Consider the following 17,097-nt stretch of genomic DNA (forward strand, 5'->3'; position numbering starts at 1 on the left):
ATGGGGCCGCTGCTGCCCCTCGCCGGGTGCCTGCTGGCCCTGCTGGCCGCGCCCGCCGCCCGCGCCCTCGAAGGTGAGTGCGGGCCCGGGCCCCGCGGTGGGGAGCGGGGGTGGTGGTGGTTGGAGGCGGGGGGGACACCACAGAGCGCAGCAGCTGCGCGGCCCCGCGGCCGCTGTCGGGGACGCGGAGCCGGGAGCCAGCGGGGCCGCGGCGCTCGGGTCGGGGGACGTCGCCGTGACAAAGCAGAGCGGGCGCAGCACGGCCCCGCTGCGCCGCGGGGGAGAGCGACGGAGGGCACCGGGGGTTTTGGGGGGGGGGCACCGGGACCGGCCGCCCTTCCCCGCGCCCCCCAGGCTCCCTCCCGTTCAGGGGGGTTCCACCCGCCCGACGCCCCCTTTTCCTCGGGAATCCAAAGTTTCCCCCCCTCCAGCCAAGCAGGAAAGTTGGAACTCGGCGTCCCCTTAACGCGGGGGTCCCCCAGCTCCCCGGGGCAGCCTGGCCTCGCCCCACGCTCCTTGCATAAGTGGGGCCGCTTCTCCTGCCGCAGCCCCTGCTGCGGGGCTCGGCCGTGGCCAGCGCGGTGGCACTGGGATAAATGTTTACCCAGCGATGGGGTTGTCCCCCCCGTCCGTCGGCCCGGGCCGGCCCCCCGCCAGCCGCTTTCTTTCCAGGCTGCGCACGTCTCGCGTTCCCGGCGCTTATTGATCTATTCAGTAAATACTTTGAGGAGCTCGTCAGCTCCATGGCCGAGGGCTCCGAGCGGATGAGGGGCCGCTCTTGGCAGCGGGAGCGCGTTTGGGAGCTGGCAGCCGAACGCGCCGGGACCCGGCCATGGAGAAGTTCCTGCGATGCCTCAACACACGGGGCTGGAGCCTGCTTTTCCCTTTCAAAGCAGAGAAATGGGGGTTCTGAGTTGGCACTTTCTGCTTATGGTTTCCCTCAGGATGGCCCTGGCAGGGGACTGGAGCAGTTGGTTGCCGTGAGGGTTATTTATGGGGGGGGGGGAAGTGGGTTTTCTGTCCTCTTTCTTCGCCCACCTTGGAGTGAAGCTGCTGGTGTTTGGTGTGGTGGCAGCGCTTGACCTGTCTGCAGGTCAGCGGGATGGAGGAAGAGGAGGAGGAGGAGGCTTGGGCAAACGCCATATCCCTGCCCCACATTACTGTCTGGGGCTGCGGGAGGCTGGAGCCTGCGGTTTCCATCCCTCCTCGCCCCACTGGAGGTCTGGGTGCTTCATCGGCGTCCCTTGCAGGGAACAGAGGTTGATTGACCCGATGGGGATGGTGATGGTGAACCGTTGACCCGAGGCTTCCCTGCTCCCAGCCTGCTCCCCAGGATCCCCGTGTCCATAGGCCTCATCCTCACTGGATGGTGGCTGGGAGCTGCCGGCAGATTCCCAAGTCCATGGGGGCGGGAGGGACGGGCATCGCTCATTGCATAAGCTGCGTTGCCTTTGGAAACAGGCTGCGGAAGGATGATGTGCGGGAAGGAAGTTCCTCTGGCCCCTTCTCCACCCCAGGAGCTGGAGTGGGGTGAAACCCAATGCAGAGCCACCCCTCCCTCCCAGCGCCAGGCTGCTCTCCCTTTGGGGGTGACACTGGGGGCAAGGTGCTGTTTGCTCCATGGGGCAGCCCAGCAGGATGAGGGCTCCTTGGAGAGCTGGGGATGGAGCCGCAGGAGGTTGCAGAGGGGCTCTTGAACTGACAGGGGTACAGAGGGTGGCACCTTGGCTCCAGTGGTCCTGGCTGGGCTCTGGTCTCCTGCCTCAGGCCAGGGGCAAGCTGGGAGCTGTGATGGAGCCGGTGCTGCTCCGATGCTGCGGGCAGTGGGGTGCAGAGTCCCCATCCTTGCCTGGAGACAAGCACTGCGCCTGTTTGCAGCTCTGGACCTGTTCAGTTGATCCTGGCTTTGGCTGCAGGAGGCAAAGTCCAGCTTGGGGGATAGGGGGGAATCCGTTCCAGTGGGACAAAGGGCACCGGTGCACGGCTCCTGCCTGCAGAGCTATGGTGCTGCTTCCCAGTGGCACGGAGCTGCCCCACACAGCCATGGGGCCACGGGTGAGGGCAGGCAGGGCTTGCCCCGCTCCTGGCTTGGCGGTACCTGTGGTTAAGGGCTGTGGTGCTTCGGTGCAGTGCTTCTGATGCAGTGGTGGGGACAGGAGGGTACCCGCTGGCCCTGTGTGGAGCATCCTGGGGCTCGCAGGAGCCTGCCGGTGCATAGGAGATGCTGTGCTGTGGATGCTGCCTCTGTCCCGTGTGCTCCCTGTCCCATGGTGTGTGCTGATGGATGGGGCAGTGCTGGAGCATCCCTGGCAGCGGTGCCGGTTTTGGGGTGAAACCGAGGCGTTGCGTTCTGCCTTCGTGCAGCTTCCAAAGCCATGGTGGGTGGTGTGGAGGTGGGAGCAGCTGTGGCACACGTCCCCCTTGTCTTTTGGTGTCTCCTCATGTCCTCTCCATGTGGTTCCGTGTGCTCCTCAGGAGCGGGGGCTGCTCAAGCCCTCCAGCTCGTGATGCTGCTTCTCAGGTGTTGAGGACCCACGGGGCTGATGTGGAGCAAAACCCACCCTGGTCCTCCCTAATCCTGGCTCCCCAGAGCCTCTTCCAAAGGATCTGGCTCCGGTTCGTCCTCACCATGAGCCTGTGTGAGATGCCTGGTGCTGGTTGCCTGCCTCGTGCGCCGGCTCCGTTCTGCTGCACGAGGCATTCCCAACTCCTTGCAGGAGTGGAAAAGCAGGGACAAGTGAAGGGAAAAGCCCCATAACCAACTGTGAGGTGGGGACCCCAGGAACAGCCTTGTGTCAGCTTTGAGGTGGGAGGGGGAAACCCATCCTCTCGCTGTCGTGGGCAGGTTGAGCTCAGCCCCTCTCCTTCCCCATCTGGGATGCTGTGGGGGGACTCGGCTGCAGCAGCATCCTGGTTATCTCCTGGTGTTTGCTGTGGGCATTATCCTCCACTGGGGAGGGTGGCTGAGGATGGGGCAGGGTGAGGAGCCCTTTGCCCTCACCAGGAGCATCGCTACCGTTCCTAGAGGGATGCAGGGGTCTGTGCCGGCTTTCTGCTGTGTGCTCCCGCTGTTCCCTGCTCCAGATGTCTTCCCACAGGAACAGATGCCCACAGTGGGGGAGTTTCGCTGCCTCGTACAGGAGGCAGGGGCAGCTGAGCCCAAAATCGTTGTGGTTTTTGGCTCTGCCTTTGGGATGCTGAGTTCCCTATGGGGGGCCATTCAGCAGGGACCTGGGTGCTGCTCAGCCCCTCCAAGCGGTGCAGGGAGCACGTGCCTCTGCAAGGGCCCTTTGCCCTGGGAGGGAGTGCATGGAGGGGGGGTTCTGAAGCCGCAGGACAGCGTGGGGTGTGTGGTCAGGGCTGAGCCACAGGCTGGGCCGGGCTGTGCCGCGCTCCTGCTGAGTCAGCACCACCAGCGCGCGGGTGGGATTGGGGCAGGAGGTTCCTCTTCCAGGCACTGCCCCGGTTTCAGTTCCCAGCTCCACATCGAGCACCTTCTTTGTGCCAGCCTCACACATGGAACCCTTGCTCTGTGCCCCTGGGACGTCCCCAACTGACCCACGGGCAGCTCTCCCAGTCAGTGCATCGGCTCCATCCTCAAGGCTTGTCGGGAGGATGCGTTTCCCTCCCCTTTGCAAGCCAGGCTCAAGCTATTTACAGACCAGGTTTTGCTGTTGACTTCCCCGTCCTTTCCATTTAACGTCCCTTGGCCAGCAGCGACCGGCAGCAAATGTTCTCCGTGTTTTCTCGTTTGGCTCCAACTTCTTGTTTTCTTCACTCTCTGCTTCTTATTTTAAGGAGGAAAAGTACTGGGTGGGCCGCGAGCACTGGTTTGCTGGTTGTTATTCTGTTGTGTGAGGTTGCTCTCCCCAACGCACTCCAGCCATTTCTAAGGCTAAATATAGACTCCCCATGTCCTTTCTTAGCCAGGGGAAGGGAGCAGGCTGGAGCTGCAGTCATGCAGATGCTCTGCAGGATCCCAGACGGTCCCAGCACTGCGTGAAGCAAAGGGCTTGTGGGGTTGGCAACTGGAATGGTGGATAATGACCTTGCTGGCAGCTTCTCCAGTGGGACCGTGCTCACGGTGCCACCGAGGGCAGGGATGGGAAGAGCAGCCTTGGCTCATCTGCAGTGTCCAAAGCGTGTGGCCTGAGGGAATGGCAGATGCTTGGGGGGGGTCTGGTGGAGTTGGAAGTTGCATCTTTAATGGAACAGACGAATGAGCCTCTTGCAAGATGCTGTTTCTCCAAAGGGCACCGTGGCGCTGACACTCGCATCGTGGTGAGCTGCTGATGGGATGGTGACCATGAGCGTGGTTTGCTTGGTAAATAATGGGGGGCGAGGGCATTAATTGCTGCTTTAGGCTTGGCGCTGCACTCGGGGCTCTGGTGTCCATCCCTTGGCCACCGTAGCCAAGGGGGAGGATTTCAGCCTGGCGCAGGCTTTGGGAGCTGCACCGCTGCTGCTCCCCTGCCGTGGCCTTGCTGGGGGTGCCTGGGTTTTGTGTTTGCTGCCGGGCAAATTGTTGTTGGAATCTGCTTTGGAACACATCAGCCTCCTCCATTTACTCAATACGGTGCAGCTCTTTGTTCTGCAGCCGGCTGCGCGCGGGGACCGGGCCCTGGATTCACGCAGCGGCTCTTTGTAGCTGATGAAGAGCCGAGCGTCTCCCTGCGCCCGTGCCCTGTGATGCTGCATTGGGTTCTATGGGGGCTGAGTCCCTGCCGGGGTCCCCTTGCTCTGCCTCTTGGTGCTGCAGCGGCACAAAGCGTTGGCATCCTGTGGATGTGCCGTTCTGCTGGTGCTGTGCTTCGAATTTGAATGGCGTGGCCTAAAGGGATCATAGAATCATAGAATGAACCAGGTCGGAAAAGACCTTTAAGATCATCATTAATGCAGACGCTGGTGCCGTGACCGTCCCCTGCCCCACTCTGCTTCACAGGCACCACACTGGCTTGCTAATAGTGGGGGTCCAGCGTGTGCCTTGTGTTCTCCATCCCCAGCTGCCAACATTGATGCTCTTCATCCATCCCTGTCCAGTTTGTGCCTGGGAAAGCAGCTCCAGCTGATGATGCACAGCACAGGGGGGGCTGCAGCATCCCCAAGCGCAGTGCTTGCGGTGGTCCCATCCTCCCTGGGGTGCTGGACCCCATCCCTCTGCACAGCCCAGTGTGGGGAGAGCAGCTGGGAGAAGGCTGGGAAGGGTTTGGTCCCGTGCGTGTCCCGGTGCCTTTTTATTGTTTGGAAAAGGAAGCACTTGGGTTTAATACTTCCCGCTCCGGCAGCCGGGGCGGATGCTGTGGGGCACCGGGGCAATCACTGTGGGGTCAATTGGGCTTTGCCTTTGTCACTTGGTGCTTCCCACCTCCCTTCCAAGGACGGAAACGTTCTCTCCCTGTCCTAAAAGTCAGCTGAAACATCCCAACCATGGGACCCATCCCCTGTCCCCTGCCTGCTCCCAGCAGGGCCATTGGCCCCACGCCGGATCAGCATCCCTGGGTTGGTGCCTCGCTTCCTGCCGCAGCCCCCGGCCCTTCCAGATGGGTTCACTCAGCGTCTCCTCTTGTGGCCTGGAGCGTGTTTTCCCTGCGGAAGCGTGGATTTGAAGCCCAGCGTTGTGCTTACTCACCAGCTTGGTCTTCTCCTCCGCAGCTGCTCCAATGCCATCATCCCTCAAAACCCACCCAGCCCATATATATCTCTATATCCATATATCTATATAGCTCTCTCTATATCTCTATATAAAATCTTAAAGCTTCTTCTTCTGCAACTTGCAGAAGGTCAAACCAGCCCAGCCAGGATCCTTGACCCACAGGAGCCACCTTAGAGCATCCAGGCTGCTGCAGGCGAGAGCTTCATCACTGATGGAGATGCCAAGGGCTAGGGTAGCGTCTGGGATGCAGCACGTGAAGAGACACATCCATACGGATTCCTCTGTAAACATCTGTACCAGTTAGATGGGACATTTTGCCATGCCGTGGCAGGGCGGTCAGGTTTGCTTTTGGGGATCAGGATGGGAGCTGGTGACGGCCAGAAGCCCTGTATGGGCCACAGCAGTGTTTTGTCATGGGGAGACCTTAAAACAGCAGGAGATGGTGGTGGCTCCGTGTCCTCCCCAGCACTGGGGGATGCTCCCCACAGAGGACCTGCTGGCTGGAGATGGAGCTGCATCTCCACATCCTCATCACCCCTCTGATGCTGCGTTCACACGGGCAGGTGGACCAGAATCCAGAGCATCTCCCTGCGCTGCTCGGGAATAAGAGTCCCTTTATGCCGGAATAATTAGTGTACTCAGAGCATGCTAATTATTCTGGGATGAAAGTGACTTTTATTCCGGCAGAGTGTCCTCTCAAAGGGCCCTTTCTGCCCGCTCCCGGGGCCACAATAGCTGCTCTGCTCCGTTTCCCCATCTCAGACAAAGTCCTTATTTGCGAAGGCAGCGAAATTGAGTTGACTGATGAATTAAGGCCAATGGTTTTGGCCTGGCTCCAGCCCTTTGAAAGCCTTGGCGAGCTGCTGCCCGGCCCGGGCAGGGGAAGCACCAGCACCCTCCTGCCCCCAGCAAAGCCCCATAGGCTGCATGGAGCCCTGGGCTCCTCTGCTGAGCTCCAGCAGCAGCGTTCTGCCCCTTGATTTCAGCTGCCCAGATGAAATGCCTATTAATCTATAATGTGCAATTACTTTATTGCACAATGCAGGCAGGTCTCTGGAGGAAGCGTTATCAGCTTTAGCCACAAGCCATAAATAACTGCCTCCAGGCCAGAACACTCTCTTCTGTTTGGGTTCCCAACTGCCCAGGCTAGAAACATCCCACTTAGCATTCCTACAATAAATCAAGGGAATAAAGCAGGTAGAGGGGAACCCGTCCCCGCTGCCTGGTTTGGGTCAGCCCTGATGGGGTGACTGGGGTGGGGGGGAGCCGGAGCATCCCCTTGGGTGGCTGCAGCCCATCCAAAGCCCCTTTCTCTTGGCTGCAAATGCCTTTTTTCTTCCCTGTTTTTTATCCCCTCCTTTTCATTTACATTGCAGATAAGCTGCAAAAAAGAGAAAGAAACCAAACCGGCACGGATCTGCCTCCAAACACCCTCTAGTGTGTGGCTGGAGCCAGCCCCTTCTGCCCTCCCCTCCCCAGCACGTTGTGTATTATCAAGCTCTTTTACTGGATTCGTTTCATCTGGTTCCATCTCCTGCCATTTTCCAGCTCATTCTTCCCTGGACCCCTCTGTGGGGCTGGAGCAGGAGGGGGATGAGGGGGATTCTGAATTTGGTTTAAGATGCAAATGATTTCTCTCTTCCCCCCCCCCCCCCCCCCCCGTGTTTTTAATGCATTTCATCTGGGGATCGGGAGGGAAGGGGCTGGGCAGAGAGGGGGGAAGCACATTCCTCCTCCCATCGCATCCAGATTTCCTGATCCGTGCTCCCGTTTCCATCGTCTTCCCCCCTGGCTCTGTTTGAAGTCAGGTGATGGCAGGGCTGTGGGATGAAAGCAGCCCTTGGGAGCCACAATGTGATGTTATTCCCCTTCCCCCTTCCTCCTGGATGCTCCTGGGGCAGCCTCCCATCTGCCCTTAGGGGCAATGCTCTCCCATCCATTGTCCTTCTTTCCCCCCCCCCCCCAAGTCTTCCCTTCCCTCTTTTGTCTGAGTTTGGGAAGCAGGGATGGCAGATCCTGCAGTCAGGAGAAATCATGGAATGGTTTGGGATGAAGGAACCTTAAAGCTCATCCAGTTCCCATCCCCTGCCATGGGCAGGGACACCTTCCACTAGAGCAGCTTGCTCCAAGCCCCTGTGTCCAACCTGGCCTTGAACACTGCCAGGGATGGGGCAGCTTCTCCATTCAACCCATTGCAGTGTCCCAGCATCCTCACAGGGAAGAACGTCTGCCTAAGATCATCAGCAAAGGAGCCGCAATATTCCAACCGGAGCCTTTCCTAGGATCAGTGCTGTGCTGCCGTTGGAATGCTGCTCTTCCTCCCCAAACTGTCTCCTTTTTGTGTTTATGAAGGTTGATCCCGCAGGATTTAGATGCAGTAGGAGAAGAATTGAAAGGAAAAGGGGGGGGGGGATGTATTTGAAAGTCAATATTTACTTAGCAATTGGACGGGCCCCTCCGCTCATACCTGCGGCTTCTCCGTCGGGAATGGCCGGGAGCGCACAGCAACGTCATTCATGGAAGCGGCGCTGGGATGGAGCCGTGGATCTGGTTTGAATCTTCCCGTTGGAAGGGGCCGGGTGGAAGAATTGCAAAAATGCATCTGAACTGTTCAGAGCTCTTGCATGGAAATGCAGAATGGAACGAAGCAACCTTCCGTTCGCCTTTCCCATTGGAAAAATGTGCCTTGGGCTTTAGGTTCGCTTGGTTTGAGTGTCTCTGTTACCCTATTTTGAAGCCAAAGCTGGAATTCTGCAGGGATTTGGGGGTTTAGCATCAGCCTCATGGCTTCTGCACCAAGCCCCTGCAGCAGGGAAGAGCCGAGGGGTGCGTGTGCCTCCTGCTTTATCCTTTCCTGGAGAAACTCCGGGAAATTGGGAGTGCAAAGCGCAGAAAAGGAGCCAATGGTGGGGTTTATCCCTGAAATTCAAGGCCAAAGGATGGACGGTGCAGGGGGGAAGAATGAAAGGGTGACTCTGAGCTCTGTGTTTGGTTCATTGGGTGCTACAGCACCAAACAAGTGGTGCCTTGAGGCCTGAGTCCACAGGGAGGGACAGTGAAGAGGAGGCATGAAGATGCGATGTTCAGCTGGCTGATGGGTCATTTCCCTGGAGAAAGGCCAGAAATCAGCCCAAAGTGGCCCAAATGGGAGCAGATGAGATCAGATCATAGCAGCATTGGGAGCTGCGTGATGCTTGGTCATGCTGCGGGTACCATTCTGGATCCATCGTACCGGGTGGGATGATGGCTCCCGGCTCCGTGTGCAGGGCGCAGGAGGTGTGTGCTTTGGCAGGCTCCCCACTGCAGGAGATGGGGTGTGGAAGCATGGAAAGGAGGGGGAAGCAGGGAATGGAGACCTGGGAGGAATGTGGAGTGGATTTCTTTTGCTCCCTCTCGTGCTTTCGTCTTCCCCCCCCCCCCCCCCCCCCCCTCCAGAACATCTGGTTTGCAAATCACCCTCATTCCAGCCCCTCTTTATGGCCAGGCTGTTTCCTTTGCTGGCCACCTCCTCCTGCGGAGGGGAGGAGGAGCTGGGATGAAGAGGAACGGACGGGAAAGGAGCCCTTTAATGCTTGCGGGCTTTGCTTCCAGTTCAGCGAGGTTTTTATGCCGTCCTGGCATGGCTTGGCTCGAGGTGAAGACCCTGCTCAGCAGCTCCCGCAACGGGATGGGCCGGTGAAATGGGATTGTTCAGTTCTTGCTCTGGGCAAAATGAAATGGGTTCTGTTGTGTTTCTTGAACAGCCCTTTTCTGCCCATCCCTCTGCTCGCAGAGCCCGTGGATAGCGGGATGCAGGGCCAGGCGCTCAGTCCCCATCCTGCGGGATGAAGAAGGATCCCCTTTCTTGGACCCAAATAGCCATTTTTAAGGACAGTTTTCCCCCTTCTTCCCCCTTTGAATTACTTTTAAGCAGGGATCTCTCCTCCGGCTGCCAAAGAGGGACGTGCGATGGCTCCTGCAGCTGCCCTGGCCCTGCTCTGAGCTGGCCATTGTGCGCTGCATGAAGGCACCTTTATTCCCCGCTTCGTGCTCCGCTGCCGCTTCTGCTGGTGCCCGGCTTTGGGAAGCAGATTTGGCTCCGTGTGAAGGATGCATTAAGAGACACCGCCTCTAATTGTCCACCTGGCACCAGGGCCATCCCCACGCTTACTCTGGGGCCATTTAACTCGCTTGGGAACATGCTGTGCAAGGACAGAAAGCGCGCTGGGTTGCCAAGGAGCCAAGGGGAAGTGATCTCCATCCTTCCCCGTGCATGGAGCCGTGGCAGCAATGGCAAGCACAAGGCCTTGACTGAAGCTGTTGTCATGTTTGGGAATGGTGGAGGGGGTTTGAGCTGGGTTTGGGTATGGCTGTGCTGTGGCATCACCCCTTCAGGAGCAGGGTATTGTCCTCAGGGGTGGTTTTCCTTAAGGAAAGCCGTGATGTGCAGCCTGACAGAGCTGCAGTGCTTGGAGAAGGTCCCACACTGCTCCTGCTTGGGGGAGCTGCTGCCAACACAGGAGAACCTGCTCCGCTCTGGTCCAAGAGCATCCATGGCGATAGGGCTGCTCCGCAAGGTGTAGGTGCTGGTACATAGGGGCCACCATGACCTGGCTTCAGTCTGTGCTTGAGCCCAGAACCCCTCAATGTGCTGGGCTACACCCCCAGAGCACTCTGGGGAGACCTTAGAGCAGCTCTCAGGGCCTAAAGGGGCTACAAGAAACCTGGAGAGGGGCTTTGGACAAGGGATGTAGGGACAAAACAAGGAGGAACGGCTTTAACCTGCCAGAGGGACCAATCTTCCCTGCTTGTGAGCATCCCTGCTCCAGGACTGGTGTCTCCAGTGCAATACAAGCTCCTGGTTGTGGTTTCTCCTCCCCAGCAGGCTGGGGACCACTAACCCTCTTCCTACGGACCTACCCGCTCCCATTGAGGGGCAGGAGGTGCTGAGAGGCTGGGGGCTGAGCTCATTGCGGGGCAGACAATGGATGCTGTTGGTTCCTGGGTGCTGGCTGCTGTCGGTGGTGCGGTTGCGGCTGCCGTGGGTCACTCTGGGGCTGGTGCAGACCTGGGAGGATGAAGGGAGGGCAGGAAATCCACAGGGGGGCTTGGTTCTTTGCTGTGGTTCCCTTAAGGAGCCTCGCGTTTGGTGCGCTTGTGGCTGGGAGATGGAGGTGGGAGATGAGCTCCTCCGGGAAGAGGAGGAGGCGGCGGAGCCGAGCTGGTCCCCAGGCTCCTCCTGTGGGAGGATGGGGACAGGTTTGGTCTCCAAGTCATCCTAAAGAAGAGTTGTGGGGGGGGTGTTGGAGGCATCTGCTCATAACCGGGGCTGTTTCATCCATTTTGATAGGTCCAGTCTCCATCTTGCTTGCGCTGAGCTCCCTGTCGAGGTGTGGAGCCTTCCCCGCAAAGCAGCAGCTCCAACGCTGCGGATGCTCGGGAGACAGAAGGGAAGCGAGGCCTGTGGGAGGTGGTACCCTTCAATCAAAGCGAGTGACATCAAACAAAGCCCTTGTGCAGGGCTGAGGAAGAGTCAGTGTTGTTCCATGGCGGGGAGAGCATCCTCCCACCCTTCAGGAGCCGGGATTTGGAGTGGGGACCGGGCTTTACCCATCCTCAGCAGCATCCCTGTTGCAGACAGGACAGAAGCTGCCCAGACCTGGCTGCAGCATTTCCTTCCCATGGCAGGAGCTGGAGAGGGATTGTGGCACCTTCTCTGCCTGTCGGGAAGCTGAGGGTCATGGAATGCTGCAGCAAGGCCCATGCAGAGCCCCTCTTTCCACAGAGATCCTCGGAGCAGGGAGTTTAGCAGGAGGCAGGGATGGCACAAGATAAATGCTTAGGGAATTGTGTGTGTTTGCCTTTGCTTTATGCAAACCTCCACGGTTGCTTTTTGTTGGGTTTCCAAGAATTCCTGCCTTTCCTGCCCTAATTGCAGCTCCCTCGAGGTACCACTTGTGTCAATGGGATGAGGGCACTGGGACTCTTCCCAGCCCTGCTCCTATCCACAGGGATCAGGCCTGGTTTGCTCCCTGTGCTTTAGTTTTTCCTGCTGGTTTTTGCTCTGGCTTTAGTGTATTCCTGCTTGGGGCAGGACCATGGTGCCGGGGTCACCATCCCTCCCTTGGCAGCACCATTCCAGCCACAGTGCCCACGTGTCCATGTGTGTTAAGGATGGATGGAACCCCCATCCCGCTGCTGGCGCCGTTTGCATCCTTTAAAAATGGGACTTTTTAATTTGCTCTCATTTGGGTTTTCTGATGCTTTTCCCCCTTTTTTTTCCTGTCTAGCGTAGAAAACAACCCTCCCTTGGCTCCCGGAGCTAATTCATCCCAGTTAAATGAGCTTTAAAATCGGGTAGCGCATCGTGGATCCCGGTTCCTGTTTTCTCGCAGTGTAATTAATGCTCCGCTTTCAATTCTCTCCTTTCCTTAGGGGCAAGCTTGATGGAGCTGATGCCAGGCTCCAGCTTTTGCGGAGCCGTTAGGAAGGAATCAACCCAAAAGCCATCTTTAGCCTTTAATTTCAATGTTAGTGGGGTTTTTTCTTTGGGAAGAAACTGATCTTCTCTCTTCTCGTTCTTTCTTTTCTCATCCAGCACCGAAGACATGTAGCCCTAAACAGTTTGCATGCAAAGATCAGATAACGTGCATATCTAAGGGCTGGCGCTGTGACGGGGAAAAGGATTGTCCGGATGGCTCGGATGAATCACCCGATATATGTATGTATGCCTTTCCTTTCCTCATCGTGTTCCTTTGGGTTTGCTTCATCCATCCCCTCCTTGCACGCTTCTTCCAGGCAGCGTCAACCGCTCTACCTCTGCTCCTGCTTCTCCCCTTGGTGGGGGTGGGTACCGCTCATCCATCTCTCTGTTCTCCCTGTATCTGTATGGGGCTGTGATCTGTCATCACAGACCAGCCTCCTGGGCGTGGGGTAGCGCTGGGTTATTGGTGGTGATTCCATCCCAACTGACGGACGTGAGGAAGGTGGAGGATGGGGCAGCGACTGCATCCCTTCCTCAAGCCTCCGGTGATGGAGGAGAAGGAAGGAAGTCTATAGGAGTCCTGGGGAAAGCCACACTGCGGTCCCTGGATGTGTTTGGATGAGGATGCTCGGTTGGTTTTACCATTGGATGCTCTGCTGCGGCGGCACCAGGGATGCTTCCACCTCCGACGGGGCGGTCAGGTCTCTTCAGAAGCAAATGGGGACCAGGGCTGGGTTAGATGGGGCACAAGAGATGTTTGGGGGAGCAGGGGTCTGCATGGGGGCTCTGCTGTGGCTGGAGCAAGGACGTGGAGGAGGGAAGCTCTGCTGCCCTTGTTGCCTTGTTTTACTGCATCAGGGTTTGTCCCTCTCGTCCTCCTCGATTCCTGCTTCCCGCTGTACTTGCCGTAAAGGTCTCCTCTAAAGCAGTTTCTGGTTCAGCACTGGGGTTATTTATTTCTTAAGGCAAAATGATGCAACCGTCCCCTCCGTGGGAGGGACGAGGGGGCTGGGATGGGCTGTTTGGCTCCAGTCAATCTGCAGCCCTGGAAAATTACTGCCAGAGGACTCAGAGGCCTTCCTTGGCTGGAAGAAACCCGTCCTGATTGACGCATGGCGTGCCTGTGCAGCCATCCGTATGGACAGGTGAAGGGGAAACGGACCCCTTGGATGCTTCGCCCTCTTCCCCTTCTTCCTGTTCCTTCTTTCCCTTTTCCCTTTCTTCTCCTTTCTTCCTCTGTGAAGGCAGAGCCCCCTTTCTGGACGGGGAAGGCAGAGCCAGGCTGTGACCTGCCCTCAGTTCCTCCTTGGAGCCTGGGGAGCACCAAGAGGGAGCCGCAAGGATGCTGTGCCCTGGGGTCAGTGCCTGTCCCCACTGGCACCTTGGCAATGGTGCACATGAAGCCGGGTGCCTTTCCCATGGCTGGGGTATGAATGGAGGCTGCTGCCTGCCTGCTCCTGCCCTGACCTGTCAGCACAGGCAGGGCGCGGAGCCCGCTATCTCCGGCCTTGCCAGGCGAGCTGTTCTCACGCCACCTTGGCACCGGGGCTCCCAGCAGGCTCTCATCCCCCTTATCTCTTTGGCAGGGAGAGAATGACTTTGATTGCTTGTATTTAATCTGCTTCCGAAGCTCTCGCCCCGCTGCTTGGCGCACCCCTTTGCGCCCTGGCAGCGCTATTGACATTGTAGTGATGTACTCGTGTCAGAGGCTCTTGAAACACCGTCTATTATGTGTGAGGTTTTCCTCCCTGGGGAATCCTTTTAAGTATTTGCTGGCCTTGCTCACGTGTTTGCTGAGCATAGGAAGAGCTCCCTTCCCGAGCTTGTGCTTATGGCTCATACCCGGTTCTTGCCCAGGCGATTGGAGCTTTCCTAGAGGGAGAAACGCCTTGGACAAGAGGCTCCATCCTGTTGAAAATCAAAGATGTGGGGCTCTCAGAAATGGCCTTGTGCCGCGTTGGCACCGTTGGCTTTACCACAGACGAATCTGCGCATCCACAGCCTTCGGTCGCTTGGATGTTGGCGAGGGTTCAGCATCCACCACTTCATCCTAAGGTTAAGAGCATCTCCCATCCCTGGTCTCACCGCACCAAGCCTGCAGCTCTCAATGGCTGCTTGGGTTCGGATGCATCTCAAGTGAGCCCATCGTCTGCCAAGCCTTTGCTTGCTTCTTCCTGTGACCCCAGCGGGACCATCCCGCTCCGGCCTGTTCCCTAGCACGCTCCCCTACATCTGTGCCTCTTTGGGCTGTTGCCAGATCAACTGCAGGCTGCATTTACAGGAGGAGGAATTGCTTTTCGTTCCCCCCTTTTTTCTTTCCCAGTGGTTTGGAGAGGTTAAAAATCCCCACCTAATCCAGCTCCTTGGGGTGTACCACAAGCTTGTCACATGTAATAAATGGGCTCATTTATTAGTGAGCCAACACAGTCAAAAGCAAACAAAGTGGCTTGCAGCTTAATCTTGCCCTGTTTGCTATAAGTGGTTTGATCCAGGCCCTTTGCAGGGGAGTAATGGACACGGTGGATCAGTTTTGACTGATGGGCTGTGCTCTTTTTTTCAGTGCCTTTGTTCTTTTGGCCCATTTGGTGACACCTCTTTAATTAACCCTGAATCTGCAATTTTTCCCTGGAAAACAGAAGCTCTGAAGCAGTAAAAAACACTCCAGGAATCATCTATTGGGTGCCCTGCATTGGGCTGGGAAAGGAGGAATCTGCATCCCCAGTGGTTGCAATGGAGTCCCCAGCTCTGTATCCGTTATCCTGCTGGAACCCATTGGCCCACTTGGCTAACTGGGAACACCCTGGGATGTGTTTGAGATGTGTTTGGGTGCTCACAGCAGCCTTTACCCCCGGCTGCATTAAGGGTAAAGCTCCTTTAGGGTATCTCAGCAGTGGCAGCACGCAGGGAGTGAATCCGAGCCCTCATTGGCAGGGCAGGAATCCTGCTGGATAAGGATGCGCTGGCACACTGCGAGCTGTGTGTGATGTAACACTCCTCGCCAAGGAGAGTTTAAGCTTATTTAGGACAAACTCCACCGGTGGAGCTGTGGGTGAAGGTGATGCTGGTCTCAGGAGCTGTCTTAAAACGGACAAAGCACTCGGCATGTGATGTGCCCTTCTCAGTGCTCACCCTGCCAAGGACGGGGTGCTCCGTGGGGAGCTTGGGGAGCTATTTCTGCACTGCTGATGGGAGGGCAAGGCATAAACAGCCTCTGTCTCCCTGCTAAATGGGCCTCCAGGACTGAGCAGAAACGTGTTGGGGGCTCCAGTGGGAGCTGCGTGTTCAAGCCTTGGGTTTGGGGTTCAAGGGGATGGAGAGAGCCTACGGAGGGGAGTCGGGCTTTGCAGGGCCATCTGGTCCATGTCTTGTGCTGGTGATGCTGAGCCGGGGCTCTCCATCAGTGCATCACCCTTGGCCTGAGCCCAGTGTTGCTGGAGCTCGTTTCAGAATGTGCATGGCTTGATGGTGTATTTTGTTGTTTGTCTCAATGCCGTGCTGCTTTTCAGAGCAGCTTAACACGAAAAGCCTTACTCCCTTTCTGGTTTTTCCTAGCTAATAATGGAGATTAAGTCTGCCCATAGCCCTGGTGCTCAGCGGCCCCCCGCAAGCTGAGCTTAGCAAGGAGTGTGTTGGCACCTGAGGCAGTGCCTATGGTGAGAGCTGGGGCTTAGGGCCCCCCAGTAGTGATGGGGCCCTAAGAGTCAAGAGTCTGGGCCAAGGAGTCTGCTGAGGCCTGGGGTCACCTTCCTCCTGGGACCCCATCCCAGCTCATCCCCAAGGGGGGGTCTGTGGATGCTCTGGGTCTCCATCCCCTTTGCCCAGTGCTGTGAAGCTGATGGAAAGGGAAAGTTCACTCCGGAGAGCAGCTTCCTGCTGCTTTGAAAGGGAAATCCAATGGCTCTTAATAAGCTTCCTCCAGGGAGAGCTCGGGATGCAGGGACAGAGCCTGGCTTGAGCCTTTTCTGGTGGCCTTATCTGGCCTTGAGCTGCTGCAGGGAGCCTTGCTTGGTGGATGCTGCTTGTGCTCTGGGGTACAGGGATCCAAAGCAAGGAGGGTTGAAAAGAGGGCTAGGGAGAGGAAATCAAAGCACGTTCACACACGCTCCCTCATGGCTGTTGGGGTTTCCAAGCTCTCCCTTTGCTGACCGTCCTGCCCTTTGCTGTCTTGCAGGTCCTCAGAGCAAGGTGTCTCGGTGCCAACCCAATGAGCACAACTGCCTGGGCACGGAGCTGTGCATCCACATGAGCAAGCTGTGCAATGGGCTCCACGACTGCTTCGACGGCTCCGATGAGGGGCCGCACTGTCGGGGTAGGTGTTTGGGGGGGGGATGATGGTCAGCGGGGGGCTGCCCCATGGAATACTGCCCTTGCTCCTCCTTTCCCTATGGAATACTGCCCTTGCCCCTCCTTTCCCTATGGAATACTGCCCTTGCCCCTCCTTTCCCCATGGTCATGAGGTCCCCAGTGGTACCCAGTTTGTAGCTCTATGGGCTGTGTTGAATGGCTTCACACCGGTGCCACCGTGCTCTGTGCTCCCCTTTATCCCTCACTGCAGGGCTCAGGGCTGGCTGGGAGCAGATCCCGAGATTAGCCAGAGCCATGTGCAAGTGAAATGCCCATCATTCCTGAGCCTGCAGGCCATTAAATGGCTCCATTGTCTCCTGGCTTTAAAAGCTTGCAGGGCTGGGGTTCTGCTTCAGATAACAGAGACCCCTCTAGTGTTGTTTCCTGGTTTCCAGGAGCTTTGTCCCCCCTCCTGGCCTGTCCCCACTTGCTAATCCTGCTGGAAAGCACTCCCTGAATCCCTGCTCAGATCAGGAACACGTGTCCTGAGCTGACCCCTGGAGCTGGGGCTCTGGGCAAGCAGCTTTTCCCCCTTCCTCTGCCTGGGGCTGAGGGCTCCTGCCCTGCATGGCCTGAACCAGGTAAGGGACACCCTGCTCTAAGGGCTCCCTCCAGCCCAGCTTGGGATGGAGCTGCT

General features: G+C 57.7%; 1 protein-coding gene across 1 annotated transcript in view; it reads left to right on the plus strand.

Annotated features, from left to right (window-relative positions):
- The window catches only part of LRP1 (LDL receptor related protein 1), a gene marked incomplete at both ends in the record, with an annotated part of 64,098 nt that continues 47,001 nt past the window's right edge, over positions 1–17,097 (plus strand). Inside the window, 3 exons of the mRNA XM_080635623.1 lie at positions 1–73; positions 12,231–12,353; positions 16,288–16,425. Of these exons, the coding sequence (XP_080491749.1) occupies positions 1–73; positions 12,231–12,353; positions 16,288–16,425 (334 nt within the window). The remainder of the gene's footprint in view (positions 74–12,230; positions 12,354–16,287; positions 16,426–17,097) is intronic.

The sequence above is a fragment of the Psittacula echo genome, assembly GCF_963264785.1.
Source record: "Psittacula echo genome assembly, chromosome: 27".
Lineage (NCBI taxonomy): Eukaryota > Metazoa > Chordata > Aves > Psittaciformes > Psittacidae > Psittacula > Psittacula echo.